Source organism: Cyprinus carpio, chromosome B9 (assembly GCF_018340385.1).
Source record: "Cyprinus carpio isolate SPL01 chromosome B9, ASM1834038v1, whole genome shotgun sequence".
NCBI classification, from domain to species: domain Eukaryota; kingdom Metazoa; phylum Chordata; class Actinopteri; order Cypriniformes; family Cyprinidae; genus Cyprinus; species Cyprinus carpio.
In genome coordinates this window covers 3,476,222-3,503,229 of record NC_056605.1, presented here as the reverse complement: position 1 = coordinate 3,503,229, position 27,008 = coordinate 3,476,222, and the positions used below count along the sequence as shown (strand labels likewise).

The window sequence follows — 27,008 nt, the reverse complement described above, 5'->3', positions numbered from 1 at the left end:
AAACTGTGTATTTTACAATATGATTATTTGGACATTATTTGAAATTAAATGTAGGGATCCTTTTTTCTTTCTTTCTTTTCTGCTTCATATATTTGACCAAAAATACAGTAAAAACAGCTATATTACAAATTAAAATAGCCGTTTTCTATTTGAATATATTTTTAAATGTAGATTTATTCCTGTGAATTTTCAGCAACATTACTCCAGTCTTCAGTGTCACATGATCTTCAGAAATCAGTACAATATGCCAATTTGCTGCTCAATAAATTATCAATGATGAAAACATTTATTTATGTATTTATTTATTTATGTTACCAATACACCATTCAAATATTTGGGGTAATTAAGCATAAATAAATAAAGAAAACCAACAAGGGTGCATAAAATGTATAAAAATCGAAATACTTGTATAGCGCTACATTAAATGCTTAAAAAGCTTTCTGCTTTAAATAAATACAATCTATTTAATAAACAAACTGTTTCCAATATTATTAATAATAAGAACCATTATTAATAATTGAGGAACAATAACAATTGATAATAATAACAGAGCGCCAAATCATAGAATATAAGCATATTAGAATGATTTCTGAAGGATCAAACCAGCAACCTTTGGTTACCTGCACTGACCTGGAAACACAGCACCACACAGCACTCCAGTGTTTGAGGGGATTTTGTTCTGGTTTTTAATGAACTCTCTGAATCATTTCTATACTGTTTAATCTTTTAGACTGAAATGTTAAAAATGGAAGCAGCATGAGAAATGAGAGCGTATATTTCCGGCTGCTTTCTAATATTGGATTCAGGACAGATTATTGTTAGATGAGCGTTATAATCTGTGCAGACAGGTCACTCCATCTCTGAGTCTGCAGAGAAGTTTAGAAACTTTTTTAGGTCTTTGCAGGAGTAAGTGTGTTTCTGTGCTTGTATATGGGTCAGGCTTTGGCTCCGTTGTAGAGAATAAATGTTGATAGATAAACAACTTAATAAAATACTTACGTCTCAATGAAAATATAAAATGTGCAGAAAATTGTGCATTATATTTAGGAGGAATGCCATGAGGAAATACTATCCCTGAAAGCCTGTGCATGTGTTAATGTGTATTTACTGTATGTGTGTGTTTCAGTTGTGGACGTGGATGGAGGACCTGCAGAAGGAGCTTCTGGAAGAAGTTTGCTCTGATTCAGTGGATTCGGTTCAGGAGCTGATCAAACAGTTTCAGCAGCAGCAGACGGCCACGCTGGAGGCCACACTCAACGTCATTAAAGAGGGAGAAGACCTTATGCAGCAACTCAGGTATAAACACACTCAAGAGCTTACACACTTACAAATACTTTTCACAATCTCTCTTTAAAAGGCTGCATAACAGATATTAACTTATTTTCCAAAATAGACAAAATAACTTATTTTACACAAATGTTTACATACTTTTGATATAAACTTGGAAAGGCAACACTCAGTATCAAGAATCAAATGTGTCTAAACTTTTAAACAGAATTAAAGATCTGTAAGATCAATTATATTTTGTCTTGTTAGATGTATGTAAATATATTTAATAGCTTCATTCATGCTTTTACATGTACTTACTATGCAGTAAATTACGCATAATTACAAGTAACTAACCCTAAACCAAACCCTAGCACTAATCTTAACCCTATAGTAAGTATTTATTTGTGTAATTACATTTGTAACCCAAGTTTTATGACCTTCTAAATGACTAAACGAACACTTACTAAAAAAAAAAAAATAAATAAAAATAAGTGAGGTGGATATTGCTTACAAAGGATTCATCAGAATATGCAACAGCTTTGAACTGCTGTCAAGAAATATGATTATATAACAGTAAATAACAGTAATTTATGCATAATTACATGCAAGTAACCCTAAGCCGAACCCTAACCATATAGTAAGTACATGTAGCTCAGCACTTAAATGTATAATTACATTGTAACAAGGACACCTTAAAATAAAGTGTAACCCTTAAAATGTATGCAACTGTAACACTGTTTTGAAAGTACAGCCATAACACTAAAACATCACATGATACTAGTGTGTCATTTACCAAAGCCATCTGTGTAAAGTTACATTCAGGTCCACAGAAAATTCCAGTGATAAGAAGACAGATTGAAAAATAAATGTATGCAAAACTGGCCCGTGCATCAGTTGTAAGTGCATTAGTGCAAATGTGTTTCCAATTTAATTTTCTGAACTAAAGATGAGTCTGTACTATTTTTTTGTGTTTTACAAACTGTCATAGATATATGACGTTTATAAACATTAAGTTGTGTATTTGCCAGAATATTTCTTTAGTATAAGTGAATTGTAATGGTTGTAGTTTGCCCTAACCCCCTACCACCACACTCTTAACACAGAGATTCAGCGATGAGCAGTAATAAGATGCCTCACACCAGCTCTATCGCTCACATCGAGGGCGTCCTACAGCAGCTAGACGAGGCCCAGGGCCACATGGAGGAGCTCTTCCACGAGAGGAAGATCAAACTCGACATCTTCCTGCAGCTGCGCATCTTTGAGCAGTACACCATTGAGGTGAAGTGTGTGCGTGTGTTTGCATGCTAGATTAATCATTTAAATCATTTTCCCCAGAGGTTTAATTAAAATCAACAAATAGCTCTTGACCTTGAACCAAAACAACTGACTCTGAGGTAAATAAAAAATATATCAGAGCATTTGAAAAAGTAAATATAATACTCACCCCACGAAGCATTGTGAAGGATGAAATGAACACGATAGAACTATTGATGGTAAATATAAAATACTATACATTTAAAGCCACAAAATACTCAAATATAAACAAATATATAAGTAGTTTGAGAGATTAGCTATGTTTCCATCCACCTATTTTTTATGGGCATTTTGGATGATCGCATAAAAAAACGCTGGATGGAAACATCAAGATGCGCATAAATTCTAAAAATGCGCATAAAAAAATGTATGCGCACAACTGAGTAGGATAAACTTTTTATCAGATAAGAAAAAAGGTGCATAAACTACGATGGAGACACATTTACCGAATAAACTGCACCATGCGCATTGAAAAGTCATGTGACTTTGCACTATGAGACGGGATAACTTGACTAGCAGCAGACCGATCTCGTTCACAGCGTCTAGGCCTATATGTTGTTTTAATCATTCTGAAATGCCTGAGCAAAGTCTGTCATCAAAATATTTCTGTATAATTACTCTCTTACATGACTCTGTTCCCAAACAGAAGGCATTCACCTCTAAAAGCAATAACCACATTTATTGTGTTACGTCTCCTAGTTTATTTATTTGTTTATTTATTGGCAGTTTATCTGGAAGTGACAATTTGTTCTCTTTGACTAGTTGGATGGAAACGATGCTTTATTTGAAAATGTTTTATGCAATATTCCAGTTTTGCGCATAAGTTAAATTTGCATCTTTGGATGGAAGCATAGCTAATGACAATTAAAAAAAAAAAAAAAAAAAAGCATTGCGTTAGCAGCACAAAAGGTTGTGGGGTCAACTCCAAGGGAACACACATATCGGTAAAAAAAAATTTATAGCCTGAATGCACTGTAAGTCGCTTTGGATAAAAGCCTCTGCTAAATGCATAAATGTAAATGTAAATATTAATTAAACAAAGAGCCACTTAACTGTACTTAAAGAAAGTATACCTTCATGACTATGTTTTTTTAACACATTTAATTATACTTGTAAAAAGTGCACTATGAAGTATTAATGTCAAAGCGTTTAATTGTCTCTCCTGTCCTGCAGGTGACGGCAGAGTTAGACGCGTGGAACGAGGACCTGGTTCGTCAGGTAAACGAGTTTACCACAGAAGAGCCCAGTCTGGCTGAACAGAGACTCCAGCGGCACGCGGAGAGAAAACTGGCCATGAACAACATGACCTACGAGGTCATGCAGCAGGGTCAGGACCTGCATCAGTACATCATGGAGGTCCAAGCTTCAGGTGAGAGAGATGAAAAAGAGTCCAGGTGCCACTGACAGGTTCTCACCCACAGACCAACCACAGTGTGTTCACTGACCACCCGGTGTATTTTGCACACAAAAATGCTCAGGGGCTGGATTCACAAACATCTTCTTAAGATAAATTCCAAGAAGTTTGTAGTGTAATTCAAAAAAATAATAATAATAATGATAATAATAATCCTAGAACGTTCCAAATACTTTATTTAAAAAAATGTCATTCTACACTTAATCATGACTGTTTATTGTTTCTATTATCGATAACTGGTATGATTTCAGAGCACCCGTGCACATCCCTAGTCAGAGTAATATGTATTATATATAGCTAGTTCTATGCTGTAATGCCTATTTATAACAGTTAACTTGAAACAAACCAATAAATTCATTAAACATCATATCAATGGAGACAAACATTAACATAACCCCACTTTAAAGGAACACTCCGACTTTTTGGGACTTTAGCTTATTCACAGTATCCCCCAGAGTTAGATAAGTCCATACATACCTTTTCCATTTCTGTGCGTTCTGTAAGTGTTATTTGACGCACCCACCGCTAGCCTAGCTTAGCACAAAGACTGGATGTGAATGGATAATGCTAGCATAGTAATCCCAATAAGTGACAAAATAATGCAAACATTTTCCTATTTACATGTTGTGATCTGTATAGTCACAGCGTGTACAAATAACAAGGCTATATGAGACAGAGACCATTTTTAATCGTTTAAATACTGGGAACTATATTCTCACTAGGCGTAGGAGCACAGCTTACGTTACTTGGGCGGAGTGGCTACTTGGGCGGAGTGATTAGCGCAGCACCCGAGACGCGCCGTGGTGAGGAGCAGAGAGTTCGCTCAGAGTTGGAGTAATAGAGTCAGCAATTACTAGATAGTACATTTATAGTGTACAGTCATGGGTGTTCGCTGTATTGTAAAGAGCTGCGACAATAAACAGGGGAGACTAGGTAATACTATGATGTTTCATAGAATTCCAACCAAAAACGCTGACCTGATGAATCGATGGCTACTTGTTCTGGGTATAGTTCCAAACACACCTGTAAACACCATCACGAAGTATTTCGTTTGCTCTGAACATTTTACTGTAGACGACTATTTTGAAAAAATGCAAGTTGCCACACGGACCATGAAACGTGTGCTAAAGGATACAGCCATCCCATCGATAATAAAGACAGGACAAATAGGATCACCTGTTGCTGCGGTAAGTGTTCCGTTATGTTTTGAGATGACTAACATTAGCCATACTGTAACAGTGCCATGCTAATGTAATATAACCTTAGTAGTGACACTATTACGTGAATAGGGGCTCCGTGTATCCCCTTTATTGTGATTATTGTGTTGTCGTGAACACACTGTATCGCTCAATAACAAATGATCGGCGCTAAATGTAACTCTCAGGACTAATACATTCAACTTGCTAATGAATTGGAGGGGGATGGGCAGTTTTCTTTTTTGAGAAAATGTTTGTGAAATAGTAGGCTAACGTTACTGTCTGTGGGTTCATTGTGCAAAAACTATTTGCCTTTTGCTATTACTTTCCCCATATTCTTTGCTATTGTAATGCAATTATCTAACATTACTGTATTATAAGCTGTTGAATATATTTGGTCAGCTGTAATAAATTGCATTTCAAATATATCAATTCCTGTAATAATTCTTTATACATTTTCTGTGATAATTATTAATCAGGATGAGATGAGTGTTCTACAGCACTTAGTAACTCCTCGTCTGTGTATCCTGGCTCAAAACTATATGGTTCTGGATCTTGGTTTGATACACAGTAAAATTACTCTGAGTCTGACAATTCCTCAAAGTCAGCCATGATCACGAGTCACGTCTAGCTAGTTAGTCACGTTTGTTTTGTTTACGGAACCATCAACAGCGCATCTCGTGTGCTGCGCTAATCACTCCGCCCAAGTAGCCACTCCGCCCAAGTAACGTAAGCTGTGCTCCTACGCCTAGTGAGAATATAGTTCCCAGTATTTATACGATTAAAAATGGTCTCTGTCTCATATAGCCTTGTTATTTGTACACGCTGTGACTATACAGATCACAACATGTAAATAGGAAAATGTTTGCATTATTTTGTCACTTATTGGGATTACTATGCTAGCATTATCCATTCACATCCAGTCTTTGTGCTAAGCTAGGCTAGCGGTGGGTGCGTCAAATAACACTTACAGAACGCACAGAAATGAAAAAGGTATGTATGGACTTATCTAACTTTGGGAGATACTGTGAATAAGCTAAAGTCCCAAAAAGTCGGAGTGTTCCTTTAAGAAGTTATTTACAGTGATTCTTCTTAAGTTTTGTCTAAAGAACACTTTGTTTTAAGGTCCTATTCTCACTGTTAACTAATGACTGACTGTGACTTTTCCCTCAATAAACTCCTAATTTGCTGCTTATTAATAGTTAGTAAGGTAGTTGTTAAGTTTTGGTATGGTGTAAAGTTAAGGGATCAAAAATGTGGTCCTGCAGAATAAGGCATTCATATGTGCTTTATACAATTTATTTTAATGCTCTTTAAAAATAAAGTGTTGCTCTTCAGATTGTTCAAAGGTAAAAAAGATTTGAGGAAAAAATTATCATTATATATGTGTGTATATAATAATAATAATAATAATAATAATAATAATAATTATTATTATTATTATTATTATTATTATTATTATTATTATTATTATTATTATTATTATTATTATATTAGTGGTTTCAAATCATCCTAAAGGGATTTGATCAACACAGTCTCATGGCAGTTTGTAAATATTTACATTTTCATGAACTGATTGCAAACCTGTGCATTTTCATTTGCAAGTTTTTGTGCATTTCTGCCCACACCTCCTGAGGGTTAGGTTTAGGGGTGGACCTTCATGGTGAGGTTTTACCTACAAATCATATGCTTTCACACAAGTCAGATCATCCAGATTTATATGAAATCACACACTCGTACAATACTCATGAACTCTGATGAGATGGGGTTTGATCGGATACAGAGGAGAGAGATGGAGAGAGGAGTGTCAGGTGGCAGCGTGTCATTGATATATGGCAGTCCACAGAAACACATCCAGATCAACCAATAGGATTCAGTCTCCCCTGTGCTGTGATCTCACATGAGCGGCACTAATGATGCTCAGTACAGCTTTCATTTCAATGTAAAGAAGTTTTAAAATGAAATTAGACCAAAAGTCACCCCTTTCTTCAGGGCTTTGTCTGTCTTTAACCCACATTTCTCTTCCTCTCTGCTCTTATCTTCATACCGTTCAGCGCTGTGTCTCACAGATATTTTTAACACTGGGAACAGACTTCCTCTCCTCAAACTGCTGACCCAACTCTCACCCCCCTCTCTCTCACATATGGGTCTTGGCTGAGGACACGCTCTTCTGTCCAGGCTTTGGACGCCGTCTGTTCCAGACATTACTGTGACAATCTCTCACACATGCCTGTGTGTCTGATTCTGCTGCTGGGACAACATTTACAATCACAGAATTAAGCTTTACTGAATGCTTTATATGCATATCAACTGAGATTCATTCATTCATTCATTCATTCATTCCTAATTACTTTAACTAAACTTCCCAACTGTTGTTCTAGTAAGAAGTAATATAGAAATTAAAAAATATAATTAGAAATCAAATTCAGTCAATTAATTTATAAGAATTATTCTTTCAGTAAAATATATATAAACATAAAAACTAATTAGCCTATTCTGTCAGATAGATGGATGGATGGATGGATGGATGGATGGATGGATGGATGGATGGATGATGTATATGGTTAGGTTATGTATGTATGTATTTGATTAATTGTTTATTTTTAATGGCATTTATGCACAGTTAACTATGATCATACATTTAATAATCGATTGTTCATTCTCTATTACACTTGATTCTAAATGTTCAGTTGCAGCATTCTGTGGTCAAATATTTTAGATATATAGTATATGCATTAACTAAACTGTATATTTTTGTTCCTGGCTATCCTCACATCCCTCTATCACTTCACACATGTTGAGTTTTATTTTGCTGACTGTACATTGTCCCTAAATTAAATTCGCCTTGAATGTGAATCTATGATATAGTATAGTAGTCCTGAACAGTGAGAGCGCTTTAGAAGTGGATTTGAACTAGCTTCCATACTGCCACCCAGTGGTGATGAGCTTTCAGACAGTAATGATTCTGCAGGAATATCAACAGAAGTGTGTATTTGTGTGTGATATGCAGGTATTGAGTTGACCGGTGAGAAGGAGGTGGATCTGGCCACTCAAGTTCAGGAGCTGTTGGAGTTTCTTAATGAGAAACAGCATGAGCTGGACGTGAGCGCGGAACACACACAGAAACACCTGGAGCAGTGTGTGCAGCTGCGCCACCTACAGGCTGAGGTTAAACAGGTAACACACACTGAATAATCAACATCCAGACTGACACTCATAAACTTTAGAAATGAGACAGTAACTTCTGTAGCAGCTCACTATACACATTCTCCAGCATCTGCTTATCCATCTCAGGGCCAAAAGTCAAACTTTATCAATGAAAAACGCTTTCTGCTGTTTGGCTTCTCAAAGTTATATTTATTGTTCTATTTTCTTCATATTTTTAGTGCAGTCTTGGGATAAAGATCAAGCAGATGTTCAGAGCCACAGCTGAAATGATTCCCCAAAGATATATTCCATTTAGCATACTCTCCATAATATATACAGCACCGTAGCATTGATTGGTAGCGGCTCCAAGACCTCAAATTTGTGTCTTAGATAAGAGAGACACTCAAAATGTGAAATTTGGGTTGGGAAACAAAGTTATAGAGTAGGCTATACAAAGTGCTGCTCAATGCAATGAACATTATGTATGAAAATATTTTTTTTTATTATTGCATTTTTTATTATTATTATTATTATTGAGGTTTTTGCTATTTTGCTGATTTCTTCCAAAACTTGTCTTCTTTCAGACTAGTGGAAGGAAGACATCCACAATACACATATTACACTTTGGCTATTTGTGTTTTTGGATTTCAATTACAGGACATATCTTTAAAAGCCTGTTTTAATTTTTCCCCTCATGCAATGAGACAGCAATCTCCATTTTAGTAACACTCACCAAACATTTAGTTTACTGTCACTTTTAATCAGTTTAATCTGTCCATTGCTTAATAAATAAATACATACTGTACATATATACATACATAATCAATCGTACTGAGCCCAGACTTTTGGACAGTAGTGTATGTGTAGGAGGACTCACCCTCACTGATCCATTTATCAAAAATAACTAAATATTGGTTGTCTGAGGTTGCTCCTCTGCTCTCTCACGCTCTTGATGTATCACAGTGCTGGGCTCTCGTGTGAGAGACATTCAGTGTGGCTCTCAGAGCTAATCTCAATCAGAGGACCAAAGTGCTGTCGCCAGGGACAGTCTTAAAGTGTCTGCCACTACACGAACGCTAATGGAGAGAAATGAGCAGAGAGTTATGAATTCTGCTCAGTCTCCTCTGGATATCAGTCCACACTGAGAGTGACATGTTCAGATCAGACTGACAGCTATTTCATAATCATGCAGATGTAATATCATGCAGATGATTCAATCTAACTGCACCCAACACTTATTTGAAGATATGAAGATCAGATAGATATAAATAGATAGATAGATAACCTATAACCTTTTATATTAACCTTATATGTTTTTCAGTACAATCAGCAGTACACCTTGACTGTATTTCAAAGAAAATCAAATTATGAAATTGCATATAAACATGTACTAAGTCATGCTTAGTAAAAAAAAAAAAAAAAAAAATCCTTCAGCTCATTGCATATAGTGTAAATGTAAACTGTTATATATTTTCATTTTATTGCACAATACTGCATGCAAAAAAATGTGCAAAAATAATAAATTTACTGTAATTCACATGCAAGTATATATTCTTATTATATTACATTTTTTAAAGTATATTATTTCCGTACTAAGTACTCTTTTTAAAAGTATTCCAAATTGTATTTCTTTTTTGCCAATGATTTATTGAAGATGTATTGAATAAGGTCATATTTATATTGTATGCTGTGTTTCAGTGCTAAAGCTGTGTGTGTTGTGTGTTGTTTAGGTTCTGGGTTGGATTCGTAACGGTGAGTCTATGTTGGATGCCAGTATGGTGAACGCAAGTTCACTGTCAGAGGCCGAACAACTACAGAGAGAACATGAACAGTTCCAACTCGCGATAGAGGTAAACACACACACACACACACACACACACACACACACACACACACACACACACACACACACACACACACACACACACACACACACACACACACACACAGGCTCTATCCCACAGTGTCTCAGTTTCTCTCTTTGTACATTCTGAACATTTTTTTTCTGAACTTTTATCTGTGAGACATCTATAATAACAGTACTTCAGCCCTGACCTTTATATAGATGAGTAAAGTCCATTACCCCATCTTTCTCTCTCTTTCTTTCTTTCAATCTCTCTTGTTCTTTTTTAAAGGTCATTTAAAGGAAAAAGAAAAACAGGAGTAGTTTAATGTGCTGTGTAGAGATACTAAAAAATGCACTAAAAATCCCTCGCCAGTCCAAAAAGACCATCTATGGAGTCTAAAATGTTTAGAAATCATATTCACATTTACATATCAGCATCTATCAACATAAAATGTGTCTGCATTTTATGTTTATATATTGTAATATCACATCTCCTTTCTTGAGTTTTAGTCCAAAACCTTGCTTCTCTGTGCCCTCAGCATACAGTTTAACACTGAGGGATGTATGGAAGTGATTACTCTGAGGATATTCCAAACAGATCCAGCAGGAATTGTTCATTCATAAAATTTCACACAGGATTTATGACCCACAGACAGTCTAGAGCCGCTCCGCTGTTTTTACTGCAGTTCATGGCTTTTTCTTTTGAGAGTGTTTTGTAAACTTGGTGATATAAGGGCAGATTCTGGCAGACAATATTCACTCTCAACCATTTTAGTGTTAAGATTTTTTCAAGCAAAGCAAAGGAATGACTCGTGCTTTCTGCAATCAGTCTGTGTCTCTCAGTACAGTAGTCATGTCATTCATCACAGGACTTGGCAGCGGTCTCTATTTCCTGCTTTGGACGAGGTTCTACCTGCGCAACTCTGCTAGTAAATGTCCATAGCTGACTATTAATATTTTCCTTCGTCATGACAATGCCAGCAGACAAAACACAGGCCAGCGTCTGACTGTAGAAAACCTAAAGCTGTCAGCGGTCTGGAGCAGGAGGGCTGCTGGACGATGTCCCATAAAAGATGCTCAAATGATCTACTCTAATAGTTGTTTACTTTTAATTATCTGTCTCCTTTAATTATTATGATTGAAGAGTTTATTCAATTTTATTTAAGTCAACTATTGTTTAAAAAATATTATATTTGCTGCCTTAAAATGGGCTGGAAATAAATAACAGGCAACAGCAATAATCAAAAGATGAACATTTATTGTCAAGCAAGAACATATTGAAAAATACAAGACAAATTGCATTGGTAACACTTTAGAACAGGGAACACTTATTCACTATTAACTATGACTTTCGCCTCAATAATCTCCTAATTTGCTGCTTATTAATAGTTATCAAGGTAGTTGTTAAATTTAGGTATTGTGTAGGATTAGAGATGTAGAATAAGGTCAGTGTAGAATAAGGCTTAATCAGTACTGATAACTAGCTAATATTCTAGTAATATGCATGATAATAAGCAACTAGTTAAGAGACCCTAAAATAAAGTGTTACTGAAATATAACTCAGCAGCTGCGTTGTTTAGTTTTTAGATTAGATTAGATTCAACTTTATTGTCATTATGCAGAGTACAAGTACAGAGCTAATGAAATGCAGTAGTTGGAGACATGCTCAACCCAGCGGTTGGATAAAAAAAAAAAACAGCGTTCAAACCTACCCAGCACCTGGGTAATTTATTTATTTATTTATTTTTAATTACCCAATAAAATGACCCAACAGGCTTAACCCAGCATTTTTTAGAGTGTACACAGTGAAACTCTGGGTATCTTGTGTGTGGGTGATCTAAAGTAATGTTTCTGTGATATTTCATGAGAAATTAGTTATTTAAATCAATAATTCTGCAAATGCAGGACTTTAAAGATACGAATGTATGCAACATGCAAAGTTTTGAACATTGGGCATTGTTTTGACTTTTGTGTCTAGACGTTTTGAAAAATGACAACACGGTTTTGAAATTGGTGACAAAATGATTGCAAAAAAACTGATAAAGTACACTAAAAAATGCTGGTTAAATACAACCCAGCACTGGGTAAAATATGGACAAACCCAGCGATTGGGTTGTTTTCAGCGATTGGGTTGTTTTCAACATTTAACCCAACAGTAGGTTGAAAACAACCCAACCGCTGGGTTTGTCCATATTTTACCCAGTGCTGGGTTGTATTTAACCCAGCATTTTTAGAGTGTACTGATGCTTTATCTAAATGTATGCAAAAATGCTTCATTACGGTCCAGAACTGTATAATAGTGGCTTGGTTCGTGCCATAGTTACTGTTTGTTGATTTTGCTGTCGACCTCCAGGCTAAGGTATATTTAACTTGCTTTTCTCTCTCTCTCTTCTCTCCCTGTAGTCTTTGTTCCACGCCAACTCTCTTCAGAAGACCCATCAGAGCGCACTGCAGGTGCAGCAGAAGGCCGAGATCTTGTTACAGGCCGGACACTTCGACCCGGAGGCCATCCGCAGCTGTGCTGAGAAGGTGGCAGTACACTGGCAGCAGCTCATGCTGAAGATGGAGGACAGACTCAAGCTGGTCAACGCCTCCGTGGCCTTCTACAAGACATCAGAACAGGTGAGGAGAAACACACACACACACACACACACACACACACACACACACACACACACACACACACACACACACACACACACACACACACACACACACACACATATCAGCTGATCCTCCTGGCTTCTGCATCACTTCACCATGACTGATACAACCCTAGTAGACTTACAGTACTACAAAAGACAGCCAGGTGTCCCAAGATTAGTTTCAGTGGTACATTACCAGTGTGAAAAAGTGTGTGCTTTATTGTGTTGAATGTGCACTTACAGACACACTACGGCAAAAAGAAAGAATTAACTGACTTAAAACCATTTTTTAGCTGGTGAAAATACTAGTGTTCTAATAATAATTTTGGCCACCACTGTAAATCTTCATCATTATCATTACTTAATATGTAATATAAGTAATGTAAGCATATTGTGTAAGTTTATTTAAATACATGGTACACAAGTTTAGTCACAATAGATTATTTTAGCTTTATGCATTTTAAATGATTATTCATACCTTTTGGCCTTACACTTTAATCATTCTCAAAAGACAATGCAGTTATGCTATTACAGAAGGTAGATACACTGAAGTCCTACTAAAGTTCAACTTATTTCATTTAACATAAATTTTAGCTGTAATACATTTTAATTTAATTTTAAATAACGTGCAATTAAGGGACAGTTTTACTAAACAGTGCAAATTAGTAATTCCAAAAGAGCGCCGATGGCCGTGAACATTTCTGTGGGTGATTTATTAACAACGCGGAAATTAATAAACACAGACACAACATAATTTACATAACGACCAACGAAATATACCAAGTGCAGTGCAAATTAGCGTAGTCGTGAATAAACAATAAAGAAATTAATAAGCAACTGTACGTTAAAAAGAACTGGAGGCCAAAAAAATGAAGGTTTGCTAGAAGTTTTGATAGACCTGGTATTGTGTGACTCATAGTTGAGGGTTCCAAGTCGCCGTTTATTTCCTGAAGCAAATTAAAAATAACAGGGCTTGGCAAACGATATGTTTGGACGATGTGTTCTTCTTGCTTTCTAAATAAATTAATACATGTTATAATACACCTTCTACCACAAGCTGTCTGTTCTCTGCGGTGCCTCTACTAGCAACAATAATTGCAGCCATCTCAAGCTCCAAATAGTTTAAGACATGCTTTTTTGGGGGCGTTAAATAACGGCGCAAATGCCAGTCATTTGACGAGCGCAAACATTAGTAAAACTCTTCTCTCCTCCCATAACTTTTGCATCTGAAAGGGAAACTCCTAGAAATGCATATTCAGTAAGGTCAGGAGCAAAATAACTCTGTCCATGCCTTTTCAGCAATATTTCCTCACTGCGAGTCATTAGTAAAACCTGACAGTACTATTTTAATGCCAAAACATGGTTTGCGCTGGCGCAAGCTGTTAGTAAAACTGGCCCTAAGTGTCCAAAAACTTTACATTCAGTTTGTACTTAAGTATATTCCTGTGAAGTATATTCTTACTATTATAATAACACTTAATTATGCATAATTACAAGCAAGTAACCCTAAGCCAAACCCTAATCCTAACCCTAACCATATAGTAAGTACAGAACCCAGCGTCATGCTAAATGTCATGCGAATGGCTTATTCACAGGTGTGCAGCGTGCTGGAGAGTCTGGAGCAGGAGTACCGCAGGGACGAGGACTGGTGTGGAGCTCATGATAAACTGGGGTCTTCAGCAGAGATGGATCATGTGCTGCCGCTCATCAGCAAACACCTGGAGCAGAAAGAGGCTTTCCTTAAGGTCACCCCTGAACTGAACTGATCTCTCAAACTCTCTATCATTATCAGTCAGCACAGAGTTACCAACTTCATAATAACAATCACAAAAGAGTGATCTTCACGTTAAAAAACCCAGCATATTCTGGTTAGGTATGTTCTGAAGCATGGTATGAGGTATGTTAATTTGAGCTGGTTTAAGCTGGTCACTTGATGGTCATGTGGTGGTCCTAATATGCTCCTTATCACAATATAGCTTACAAAAAACATCTTATAACCAGCTCATGACCAGCTTAAACCAGCTCAATCCAGCAGCCAAGCTTCAAAATATACCTAAACAGCATATGCTGTGTTTTTCAATAGGGCTTTCAGAAGAACAGGGACAATTTGTATCTTTATGCCAAATCGATATCAAGAACATTTAGATCAGAGGATCTCTAATGTAGATCTTTCAGAAATGAATCCAGCTCAGGCTTTGGACTGTGTGTATGTGAGGCTCTGTTTTGGATCTGTAAAGTCTGCTGTGTTCCTCAGGCATGTACTCTGGCCAGGCGAAATGCTGAGGTTTTTCTGAAATACATCCATCGGAATAATGTCAGCACTCAGGGATCATCCAGCAACCCCCGCGGCCCCGAGCAACAAGTCAAAGAACATAACTACAAAACAAACTAAAAAACAATCTTACAAATATTTGCACATCCTTTTTCAAACCATCTTTATTTTTTAGCTTGGGATTCTTCATTCTTGATTTATCCAGTCATTCATTTATTCATGTTAATCATTTGTGGTGTGTGTTTGTACAGCCATCCTGAATGAACTGCTGCAGAGGGAAAACAGAGTTCTGCATTTCTGGACCATGAAGAAGCGGCGTCTGGATCAGTGTCAGCAGTATGTGGTGTTTGAACGCAGCGCCAAACAGGTGAAAACACTTCACTGTTTGTGTGTGTGTGTGTGTGTGTGTGTGTGCGTGTGTGTGTGTGCGTGTGTTTGCAGACTCAAGTAACTGCACTTTTTTTAGTTTATGTATTTATCTTCATCTGCATGAATGAGTGTGTTGCGCTTTTGTGAAGACACACAGAAGACACATTCTTGACTTCTGTCTGCAATGATTTTTAATAATTGGTCACATGTGTTACACAGCATAGTGCGGAGTTGTATTTCTTTGGCATGTACAACCAGTGCTGTGAGATGCAAAGTGACACACTGTGTCAAATGAAATAGTTCAATTTTAAAACCATGCATTGAGGGCTTCTCTATTTTGTTGCGCTTCATCTAGCGGTTTGTAAATGGTGACAAACAAAAATATGCTCCCTATTTATTATTATTTCCTATTTAAGATATTAAATGAGATACAGTAATTATTTAGCTTCTTATGATATTTCATAGCTTATATAAATAATTAAAAAAAAAATAAAACAAAAAATTAAACTTTAAAAAATCAAAATTTAACAAACATATCATCAACACTATAATCTAAAAAAATTTACTTTCAATAAATTTATCTCTGAATTTAACAACTTTTTTCTCGTAAATTAAACGAGTTTATTCTCAAAATTTTATTTTAAATTTAACAAGTTTTTTTTTTTTTTTCTAAATTTAACAACTTTTTTCTCGTAAATTAAACAAGTTTATTCTCAACATTTTATTTAGACTTTTTTCTCAAAATGTAACAAGTTTTTTTTTTTTCTCTAATATAGTAAAAAAAAAAGTTCTTGTAATTTAGCATTTATTCTCAAAATATTGTGATTTTTACAATTTAAAATAATTGTTTTTTTTTATTATACTTTTTTATCATTTATTTTTGACAACTGAATTTTTCTTATCACATGATCCTTTAGAAATTATTCTAATATGATGATTCATTACAAAGTTGGAAAACAGTTTCTGCTGCTTAATTTTTTTCAGAACATGTGATACTTTTTTAGGATACTTTGATGAATTAAAAGTAAAAAAAAAAAAAAAAAAAAAGCTATGTTTTTAAAATTCTATTTTGTAACAATTTACACTACTGGTCAGTAATTTTAATTTTTTTTTCTTTTTTTTTTTTTAAAATGTCAGCAATTTTTTTCAGCGAGATTTAACAAAGTGATACTTTTTTTATATCGAGATTTAACAACATGCAGTTTTTTTTATTCATCAAATATATTAGACATTGTTTTCCATTAATAAATCAGAATATTTTTTTTGATCATGTCAAAATGTACATGTTTTTTTGGAGTCAATTTTAATCTCGAGATGGTTTATATATATATATATATATATATATATATACATTAAGTACTGTTTTTTCTGTACAAATAAGCTCTGAGGTTTGATGAGCAGAAGAAACTTCTTTCAAAAACATTAAAAATAGTAATGTTTCCAAACTTTTGGTCTGTACTGTATATACATTAAGATCTGACATATTTGGAAGAATAAAGGTAAAATGCTGGCAGATATAGTTACATTCCATTCACACTTTATTATAATATTCACTTCATTATAATATGAGAACATTCTTCATTGGATGTTTTGATTGGCTGAATGTTTGGTGTGTGTGAATCCCAGACCTCATAGGACACTTCAGCTGTTCAGACTGATCTGTGTGTTGATTGGGATCATCTGAGGACTCTGTCTGTCTCTGTGTCAGGCGTTAGAGTGGATCGAGGAGGCAGGAGAGGTGTATCTCGCCTCTCACACGTCCCCGGGAGACTCGGTGGAGAAAACTCAGGAACTGCTCAAAGAATATGAAGAAGTCCGCGTCTCTGCCAAGGTACAGAGACACAAACACTTCCTCCTGCATTTACTATTAGTCTCTAATGCGTGACACAAACTGCCACATGAACCTTTCAAGCAAGTCATTCTCTCTGAGGCACTTTAAAAAGATGCTTTTTGACACGACATGACGCGTGTTGAGCATAAATGATCAAACCACACACTCACACACATAATGTTCACGTGTGACGCAGCAAACTAAAGAGAAAGTGAAGATGCTGATCCAGCTGGCAGATAATTTTGTGGAGAAGGGCCACACGCACGTCACCGAGCTGAAGAAGTGGGTGACGGCAGTGGACAAGCGCTACAGAGATTTCTCCCTGCGCATGGGCAAATACCGCTGCAGTCTGGAGAACGCTCTGGGCATCAGCTCCGAGGTACTGCACATAACCAGCAATAATAATAGTAATCATAATAAATAATAAGGAAGTTTTTGGACAAGAATCATTGTTATATTTTAGCATCTCTGTCTGTGATCTGATCATTTTAAGCTGCTAAACTTCAGGAAAGTTTTTAGTTTTTATTTAAAATTTATTATAACAAATATATATAATGTGCAATATGAAAATTATCAGGAAATTAATGTGCTTTTAAAACTAAACGCTTTCCCAACCCGTTATATATATATATATATATATATATATATATATTATATATTTATTTTGAGTTCTTTTTTTTTTTGTAATATGAAAATTATCAGGAAATTAATGTGCTTTTAAAATGAAACTCTTTCCCAACCCATTCATATTGCATTTGTTTTATTAGTTGAACACAGTTGAAATGGAAAGCACATCTAATGCAAACGTATCAGTTCATACTGTGTGCATAGAGCACACATAGCCGCAGTGTGTTCTGAACACAACCATGTGGATTTTTTGTGTGAGATCTGATTGTGTGTCTGTGTGTTTCAGGATAATAAGGATCTGGAGCTGGACATCATTCCAGCCAGTCTGACTGACCCAGAGGTCAAACTGCGTGACCCCAACCACGAGCTCAACGAGGAAAAGAGGAAATCAGCCCGGAAGAAAGAGTAAGTGATCCTCCACCGCCTCCGGACAGCTCCACACACACACACATCACAGTTTCAGACTCTTATAATCGCTCTCTGCTTTGTGTTGGTGCAGGTTTATTATAGCAGAGCTGTTACAGACAGAAAAGGCTTATGTGAGGGACTTGCATGAATGTTTAGAGGTAAGTGTTTCAGTTTTATTCATACTAATACATATTTATTTAAACATTTTTGCAGCTCTAGCTTTAAATCTTCTATGTCTATATGTACATCGAAATCCATTGTTTCTTTAAAGAAATATGTTTGCTATGATACGACCCGTGTAAGATCCTTAGGTCTTCATTGTATTGTACATCGAGATATTGCATGGCAATGATCGCAGAGAGTAAAATCTTGCATCTACTCACTTTTTTTTGTGTGATTTATTTAGACGTATTTGTGGGGGATGACCAATGGTGTAGAGGAAATCCCTCCAGGAATCGCCAACAAAGAACACATCATCTTTGGAAACATCCAGGAGATTTACGACTTCCATAATAAGTGAGTTTTTCTCATTACATGTTTAGCCCATAAGCCACTGAGCTTTTTATGAGCATTCACACAGTTTTCTTATTTTCACAGAAGAAAGAGGTGACTAATATGCTTTTAAAATTAAAATGATCCGTATGCAACTTGTGTATCCCATGTGATATGGAAATTCAGTAATTACGACTCATTTGCATGTTGATTTGTGTGTATTATAGTATATTTGTGAAGGAGCTGATCAATTATGAGCAGTTGCCTGAGGATGTGGGCCATTGCTTTGTTACATGGGTGAGTGTCTCAAAATATTACATTTGCTCAGGAAATGATGTTATTGTTTATGCTGTGCACCTAACAACTTTTTTCAACTACAATTTTTTTAAAGCAAACAATTAATAAAAACTATTCATTTATTTGATTTTACAGTGCCCTTATTATGCATGTTATATAATTACAGTATATTATATACAGTATATACATATATATATATAGTATATATATATATAGGTATATATATATATATATATATATATATATATATATATATATATATATATATATATATATATGGTAGAGCATTGCGTTAGCAACGCAAAAGGTTGTGGGTTCGATTCCCAGGGAACACATGTTAGGTAAAAAATGTTAGCCTGAATGCACTGTAAGTCGTTTTTGGATAAAAGTAAATGTAAAATGTGTAAATGTAAATATGTATATATATATGTATATATATATATATATATATATATATATATATATATATATATATTAACTAAAATAATAGCAGTAAATTGTGCATAATTACAAGCAACTAACCCTAACCATATAGTATGTATGTGATATTCTGTATTTTATTTTATTTCATTTTATTATTTCCAGCTAAATGATTTTATTACAGCAAGAATTCTGACAATGAATTAAACACCGTGAATATTCATTGAAATTAAATGTGACAGATCTTCTTGATTTCCTTTTATATGCTGAATTAAAGCTTGTGTGCTTGTGTTTCAGGCTGATAAGTTTAATATTTATGTGACGTACTGCAAAAACAAACCAGATTCCAGTCAGCTCATCCTAGAGCATGCTGGGAGTTTTTTTGATGTAAGTACACATGAGTTTTTGAAATTGTCAGTTTGATGACTCTGAATGTATTTTATCTTCTTTTGTATCTTATGTTTTTTTTTTTTTTAAATAGTAGTAAATTTAGCTAAAATGAAATTACTCACTGATTTTCAGTAGAGTACTATGACGTGGTCAGTAGATGGAGTCAGTGAGTCACTGATCATGTCATTTGCTGTTTGTCATTTGTCATATACTGTTCATATACAATGATTGTTTTTGCCTGCTCTGAACAGGAGATTCAGAAGAGACATGGTCTGGCCAACTCTATATCATCATACCTCATCAAACCTGTGCAGAGAATCACCAAATACCAGCTGCTGCTCAAGGTACCGCGTGTCCCAGACATTCAGTGTATGCTTTGAGAAGCTCAGACGGTGTGTACGGTGTGCTGTGTAGTGTTCAGTACAGTGTGTGTGCTCACAGGAGCTGCTGTCCTGCTGTGAAGAAGGCAAGGGTGAAATTAAAGACGGGCTGGAGGTCATGCTGAGTGTCCCAAAGAGAGCCAATGATGCTATGCACGTCAGCATGCTGGAGGGTACAACATCACTGAACAGATACACACACACTCACACACACACTCACTCAGTCACTCACACACACTCAGTCACACACTCACACACACACTCAGTCACTCACACACACTCAGACACACACACACACACACACATGTTTGTTTCACACACAAAAGTGGGGACATCCCATAGGCGTAATGGTTTTTATACTGTACGAACTGTATATTCTATCGCCCTACACCAACCCTACACCTAACCCTACCTCTTACAGGAAACTTTGTGCATTTTTACTTTCTCAAAAAAACTAATACTGTATGGTTTATAAGCGTTTCGAAAAATGGGGACACACTCACACATGTCCTCATAAGTCACCCACACACCTTGTAATACCTGTGTCATACCCATGTCATTATACAAAGTTGTGTCCTGGTATGTCACACACAAACACAAACACACACACAACACACACACACACAGTCAATCAACTCACTCACTCACTCACGCACACACACACACACGTGCGTGCACACACACACACACTCACTCACTCACACACACACACACACACTCACACACATACACACACACACACTCACACACACACGCACGCACGCGCACACACACACACACACTCAGTCACTCACGCACACACACACACACTCGCGCGCACACACACACACACACACTCACACAGTCACACACACACACTCACTCACTCACACACACACACACTCACACACACTCTCACACACACACACACACACTCTCACACACACTCTCACACACACTCACACACACACACACACACACACACACACACACACACACACACACACACACACACACACACACACACACACACACACAAAAAAACCAAAACAACACAAAAACCACACACACTCACTCACTCACTCACTCTCACTCACTCTCACTCACACACACACACACACACACACTTTCCACTGATGCGCTTAAGCCTTGAGGCTCTGACGTGTTGTTTTCTTCCATCAGGTTTTGATGAGAATCTGGATGTTCAGGGTGAACTCTTCCTGCAGGACACCTTCCAGGTGTGGGACCCCAAATCACTGATCCGTAAGGGACGAGACCGCCACCTCTTCCTCTTCGAGATCTCCCTCGTCTTCAGCAAAGAAATCAAAGACTCAGCGGGACGATCCAAATACATCTACAAGAACAAACTACTGGTACCTAGTTATATCACTCAGTCTGCACACATATACAGCTGTTCAAAAGGTTGGGGTCTGTAGGATTTTTTAATAAGAAGTGTTTTTTTTTTTTTTTTACAACTGCTTACACACAAAATCACTACTCACAACACGGCTTAAAAAAGACAACAAAAAAACAGCAGAAGCACACACCAAATCTGCAAAACCATACACTAATTCTCGGCCTTTGACTCAGTTTTCAATTTTAATAAAACACTTATAGCAAAACACAACACACACAATTCTCTATGTAACACACTAAAATCGAACAGGAATTAATATTACGGCAAAGGTGTTTGCAAATGTTTGCTTTTGAGATGTGTTTGTGGTATTTAAAATGCAGTGCTTCATTTTGCAAGAAATATGAGGCTTTTTACATTTTGTGTGTGCAGTTTTTGGATTTGTGTGTAAAAATAAAAAAAAAGAGAGAGAAAGTTTTGAAAATGTGTGTAAGCAGTTGAAAAAAAAAACACTGTAAGATAATTGAGAGAAATCTATTATACCATCAAAGCATAATAGTTAACTTTAATCAAAGTTAATGCATCGTTGCTGAATAAAAGTATTTTTTTTTTCCAAAAAAAAAAAAGTCCCTGAAATGTTTGAGACATTTGGTATTCTGTCTTTTAGTGCACATTGTTGTTGCAAATATGTGAAAATGTCACTAAGGTAAGTTAACATCGTTTAAAATTGGTTGACAACCAAAAAACAAAACAAATAATTTTATCCTTCAAACTGTGCAAAATTTATAATCTATTAATTAATAAATAAAACTGACATAAAATATCTGTATAATGTGTAGCTATTTCTAGTCCTAAAGAAGAAAAAGAAATAACAATTATTTTGTTTTTTTAACGTTTGCCTTAAATTATTATTAAGATTTAAATATGAATATAAATTTAAAAAAATCATAAAATATGTTTATTTCTCAAATAAATAAATAAACGAGAGCAAGCAGAAATAAATCCTTTTTGAGCCCTGTTTGAGATCATTTCAATGTCATAAAGGAAAGGAAAGCCCCATGGGAGGGTCAGCTGGTGCACACATGAACACACTTATATCAGGATTGTACATTTCCATCTGTTTTACCACATTGTGCAACTCTGCTGAGTGTTTCCACACATACCCGGAAGCAGCCCGTGCAGGTGTGTGGACCAGATGGGGCGTCTGCCCCCCTCTCTCTGTGAACAGATCCAGATGTGCTGGTTTTCCTCTGGTCATCTGGAGTTGTCTCGCAAACACAATTTAAGACTCTACTTAGGATTTTACTGAGGAAATGCTTTCAGATTTATTAGAGTTCCACTTTCAGTTAAGTTCACTCTCACTCTTAAATACTCCATATTCTTATCCTCTTAAATGCATTTTCCGTGCATACTGAATTCATTTTAATATCTGTTCTGATTTTTCTGCGTTTGCAGACTTCTGAATTGGGGGTGACAGAACATGTGGAAGGAGACCCGTGTAAATTTGCCCTGTGGGTGGGACGCACACCCTCATCCGACAACAAGACTGTCCTCAAGGTACACTTTTTATTTACCATATTATTAGAAGTAAATTACTTTAAGGGTGGTAAGTGTTCATAAACATGTTCCAGTCAGTGATATGAGCAAAGATTTTCATAAACATTTCCTGCTTTTTTTTTTCATGATTGTGTCGTCCTGCTGTCCTGCTGTTGGAGTAAAACGTGCATCTTCTGTTTGTAATGTGCATGACTGTGTCTGTGTCAGGCGTCCAGTATCGAGGTGAAGCAAGAATGGATTAAAAACATCCGAGAGGTCATCCAGGAGAGAATCATTCACCTGAAGGGGGCGCTGAAGGAACCGATCCGCGTCCCCAAAACCCCAGCCAAACCCCGCAACAACAGCAAGAGGTCAGACACTCTCTACCACTGCATACTGAACTTACATACTCTACACACACAGTCCTAAAAATTAATATAATCATAATCTCAGCTCTTAAAGGTGCTGCAGTTGTAAGCGCTGCTGTTTGTAGAATCTGCTGTGATCAGATCATTTGTAATTCAACTTTGAACAATTTTTTTTTTTTTTTTTTTTTTTATGTGATCAGATCATTTGTATGTCGCTTTGGATCAAAGCATCTAGTTCAAGATTATTTTATTAGTAAATGACTGAATTTAAATCTGTAGAAAGAATGAGTCCAAACACTATTCATGAATATTCATAACGATTTATGCATGACAATGCAGGAGGCTTATGTTCATGTATAAACATTTGCCATCTTGTCTGTCCTCACGCAAGCTTCAATTGCTTATTAAAATGTGCATATGAAATTCATACGGATTGTTCAAAATGTCAATAGTTATGAATACAATGAGATTGTGTCACTTTTGCATTGTCTGAAGTACTGTGCTGTCACAGTTATCCAGCAAGAGCAAGGACTGACTCTATCTAATGAATATTATTCTTTGTTTGAATTCGTCATTCATTTAAAGTACTCAGCTTCGGGCACATCCCTGATCGAGACTTTTATTTGTGTGTCTGGTTGCAGGGAGGCTGGCGAGGATGCTGACAGTCAGGGAGATGGCAGCAGTCAGCCGGACACCATCTCCATCGCATCCAGAACCTCTCAGAACACTGTGGACAGTGACAAGGTACAAACACACAGATCTGACCTCTGACCTCTGACCTCTGGAGCGGCTCTCTGTTCTACTGAGCTGAGGCATCAGATGCAGCACACAGGGGCCAAACTTTGACTCATTTAGGTATCCTTTATACACACATAGTTATAAAACGAGTTAGAGTCGCATACTAGAATGCAGATCTTTCCAGTAAAAATCAGACCCTAACTCCAGACTCCGCCCCCTGAAGGGTCAGGTGATCAGTGATTGACAGGTGTCTGTCACACAGGGTTTCCGTGCTTTAGTAATGGAGCATGGGCTGTCATGTTCCAGCACAGATGATGAGCTGTAAACAGATGTGTTAGACAGTCATGTTCAACCAAGTCTCTTCAAACTGTGTGCTGGATTCAGCCCTCACAGGAGCTACGAGACGCCCTATCAAATCAAAGCAAGACACAGTGAACGTGTGTTTGTGCTGGTGTTTTAGGCACCATGATAGCTTGTGGTGTTTTATGAGCTGTGCATGTTTGTGTCGTGAGGTTAGTTTGTTTTGGAGATGACCGCATCGCTGTGACTTTTGTTGTGTTGTTTTGTAAAAGAAGAAGCAGCAGAGCATATTTATGCCTTAATACTGTATGACATAGATGGACTTTATAATGAGACAGTGGAGTCTCTGAATGCAGTAAATTGTTTTGACATGGCCCATGATGGCTGACTACTTAAATAATCATCCAGTAACCCTCTGAGTCTATTTATTCTAGATTTAGACCTTTAAGACTTTCTCATACGCTTTAATTATAGGCTGTGCTCTGGAATGCTAGGCTTTGAATGGATCAAAACTTGGTGACTTTTTATACAAATGCAATCTGAAGGGGAAAAGGTAGTTATGGTCATGGCTTTTCATGGTCAAAATGAACCTACCATGGGAAATGAATAGGTAAAGACCCTAACACAGAGCAATTTTTAGCATGTGTTAAATAATCTGTATCTACAGTATATATCACCCACAATGTTGAACAAACACTCAAAAATGAAGGAGAAAGACGATAAAGTGTCCAGAGTATAAAAGATTCACACACTTACACATCCAGAGAGAGTTGAGAGTCTATTACTGTAAGCTTTACTGTGAAAAATGAAAAAAATAACTAAAAGTTGACAATTATTAGGGTAATGTCTAAATCAGTGGTTCTCAACCTTTTTTTCCACTGGGCTGCACTATGGTCCAAGTGCAAGTCTCACGGGCCGCATATCATTTACACATTACATCACCAATACAAACCAAACAGATTTATAATATTATAGCCTAAATGTTATTATATCGAAATGGTTACATTTATTGAAATAAATAAATACATTTATTAATATTTCTACTCACCATTAATAAAACACCTGATGCTGTCAGGAGCTGACCAATTTTGTGAAATCCAGCTCGAAGGGAGTAACAGCTCAATGAAGTTGCAGTCTGTAAGATGCGTGATATTGCAGAAAATGTGCGTTCACGAATGTAGCCTGTTGATGCACATACGGAAAGCACTTTTGAATTTAATAATCGGAGGTTCTCTCCAGAGGTGTTTTGTCACATTTCTGCAATTAATGACGCTTGTAAGTATTTGTTAAATGTGTAACGTTAATTGTGTGAGTACATAGGCCTGCTCTGAAAATAATATATAAAAAAACTAAATTATTTTAAATAACAAAAACATTATAGCTTATATTTGTTTAGTCCATATTTAAATTAATGTAAGAACTGAAATGATTTGTAAAACTGGAAGTTATTTTTTAATTGTGTTTAATTGTGTTCAGCATGGTGGGCCGCATTTGGATTTGTGACGAATCCACTGGTCTAAATAAATATCCAACTGTATCAGCCATCTACTGGTCACTATTGTCATGACATAATTTTGACCTGACATAAGTCATGTTGTTTTTCTTTTTCACAAGTGGGCAGCAACATGGCCCAATACATGATAGATTCTTATATTTGCTTAATGTTTTAGCTTACAGAAGATTTTTACTGTAGTGACGTTCAAAACTTTGCCTATTTGTTTACAGAAATGATGGTGAAACTAAGAAATGTGCATGTAAATATACTGAAAAATATTTAAATAAAATGTAAATAATCTAAAATCCCAAATTAAGTGCATAATTTTATTGTTTCTACTTCCAGGAAATTAGTCTTCTTTCATTAAAAAAAAAAAAAAAAAAAAAAAAAAAAAAAAAAAATTACAACAAAAGGGTCAAAGGTCATTTTGACCTATTTTTTAATCCAGTGACTTTTTTTTTAATCCCTTTTAAAGTCATTCAGGCAATCTGCTGACCCAGTGTTGAATTTGTAAATCAGGTTTTGACCTTATTTGAAACGTGTCTTTTAGAAATATACAATGAATCCAGTAGTTAACACACACTGTGTTTGTTTCTAACGGTTTCTCATTTTTAACTAGGGCCTTTTTAATTTAGGTTTCAGCCTGTTGTGTGTTTGCTATTTTAACCCGACAATGAGGATGTTCAGAGCCTTCATATGCTGATACATTGTGTATTCTGTGATATAACACGTGCATCACACAAGTTCAGGTGCATAATGGCTGTTTCCACACAGGTTTCCTGAAGTGCAGTGTTGAGCTGAAGTCGGTTCCCTCTTGTTTTTTTTTTTAGACTGATGGGAGATAAAGACACATTCACAGTGTATGTGTGTGTGTGGTGTCTTTCTGGAATAAGAGTCTCCTTCATTCACTCACAACAGCTC

General features: G+C 36.2%; 1 protein-coding gene across 1 annotated transcript in view; it reads left to right on the top strand.

Moving 5' to 3' along the window:
* Positions 1-27,008, top strand: part of LOC109092547 (kalirin-like) — a 190,673-nt gene that overhangs the window by 104,188 nt on the left and 59,477 nt on the right. Inside the window, 22 exon segments of the mRNA XM_042730646.1 lie at positions 1,127-1,296; positions 2,373-2,547; positions 3,757-3,952; positions 8,204-8,370; positions 10,071-10,190; positions 12,590-12,808; positions 14,427-14,576; positions 15,086-15,198; positions 15,353-15,470; positions 17,181-17,303; positions 17,500-17,682; positions 18,217-18,335; positions 18,430-18,496; positions 18,745-18,854; positions 19,058-19,127; positions 19,845-19,934; positions 20,189-20,281; positions 20,379-20,490; positions 21,479-21,669; positions 23,106-23,207; positions 23,415-23,557; positions 24,196-24,298. Coding sequence (XP_042586580.1) covers positions 1,127-1,296; positions 2,373-2,547; positions 3,757-3,952; positions 8,204-8,370; positions 10,071-10,190; positions 12,590-12,808; positions 14,427-14,576; positions 15,086-15,198; positions 15,353-15,470; positions 17,181-17,303; positions 17,500-17,682; positions 18,217-18,335; positions 18,430-18,496; positions 18,745-18,854; positions 19,058-19,127; positions 19,845-19,934; positions 20,189-20,281; positions 20,379-20,490; positions 21,479-21,669; positions 23,106-23,207; positions 23,415-23,557; positions 24,196-24,298 — 2,934 coding nt within the window.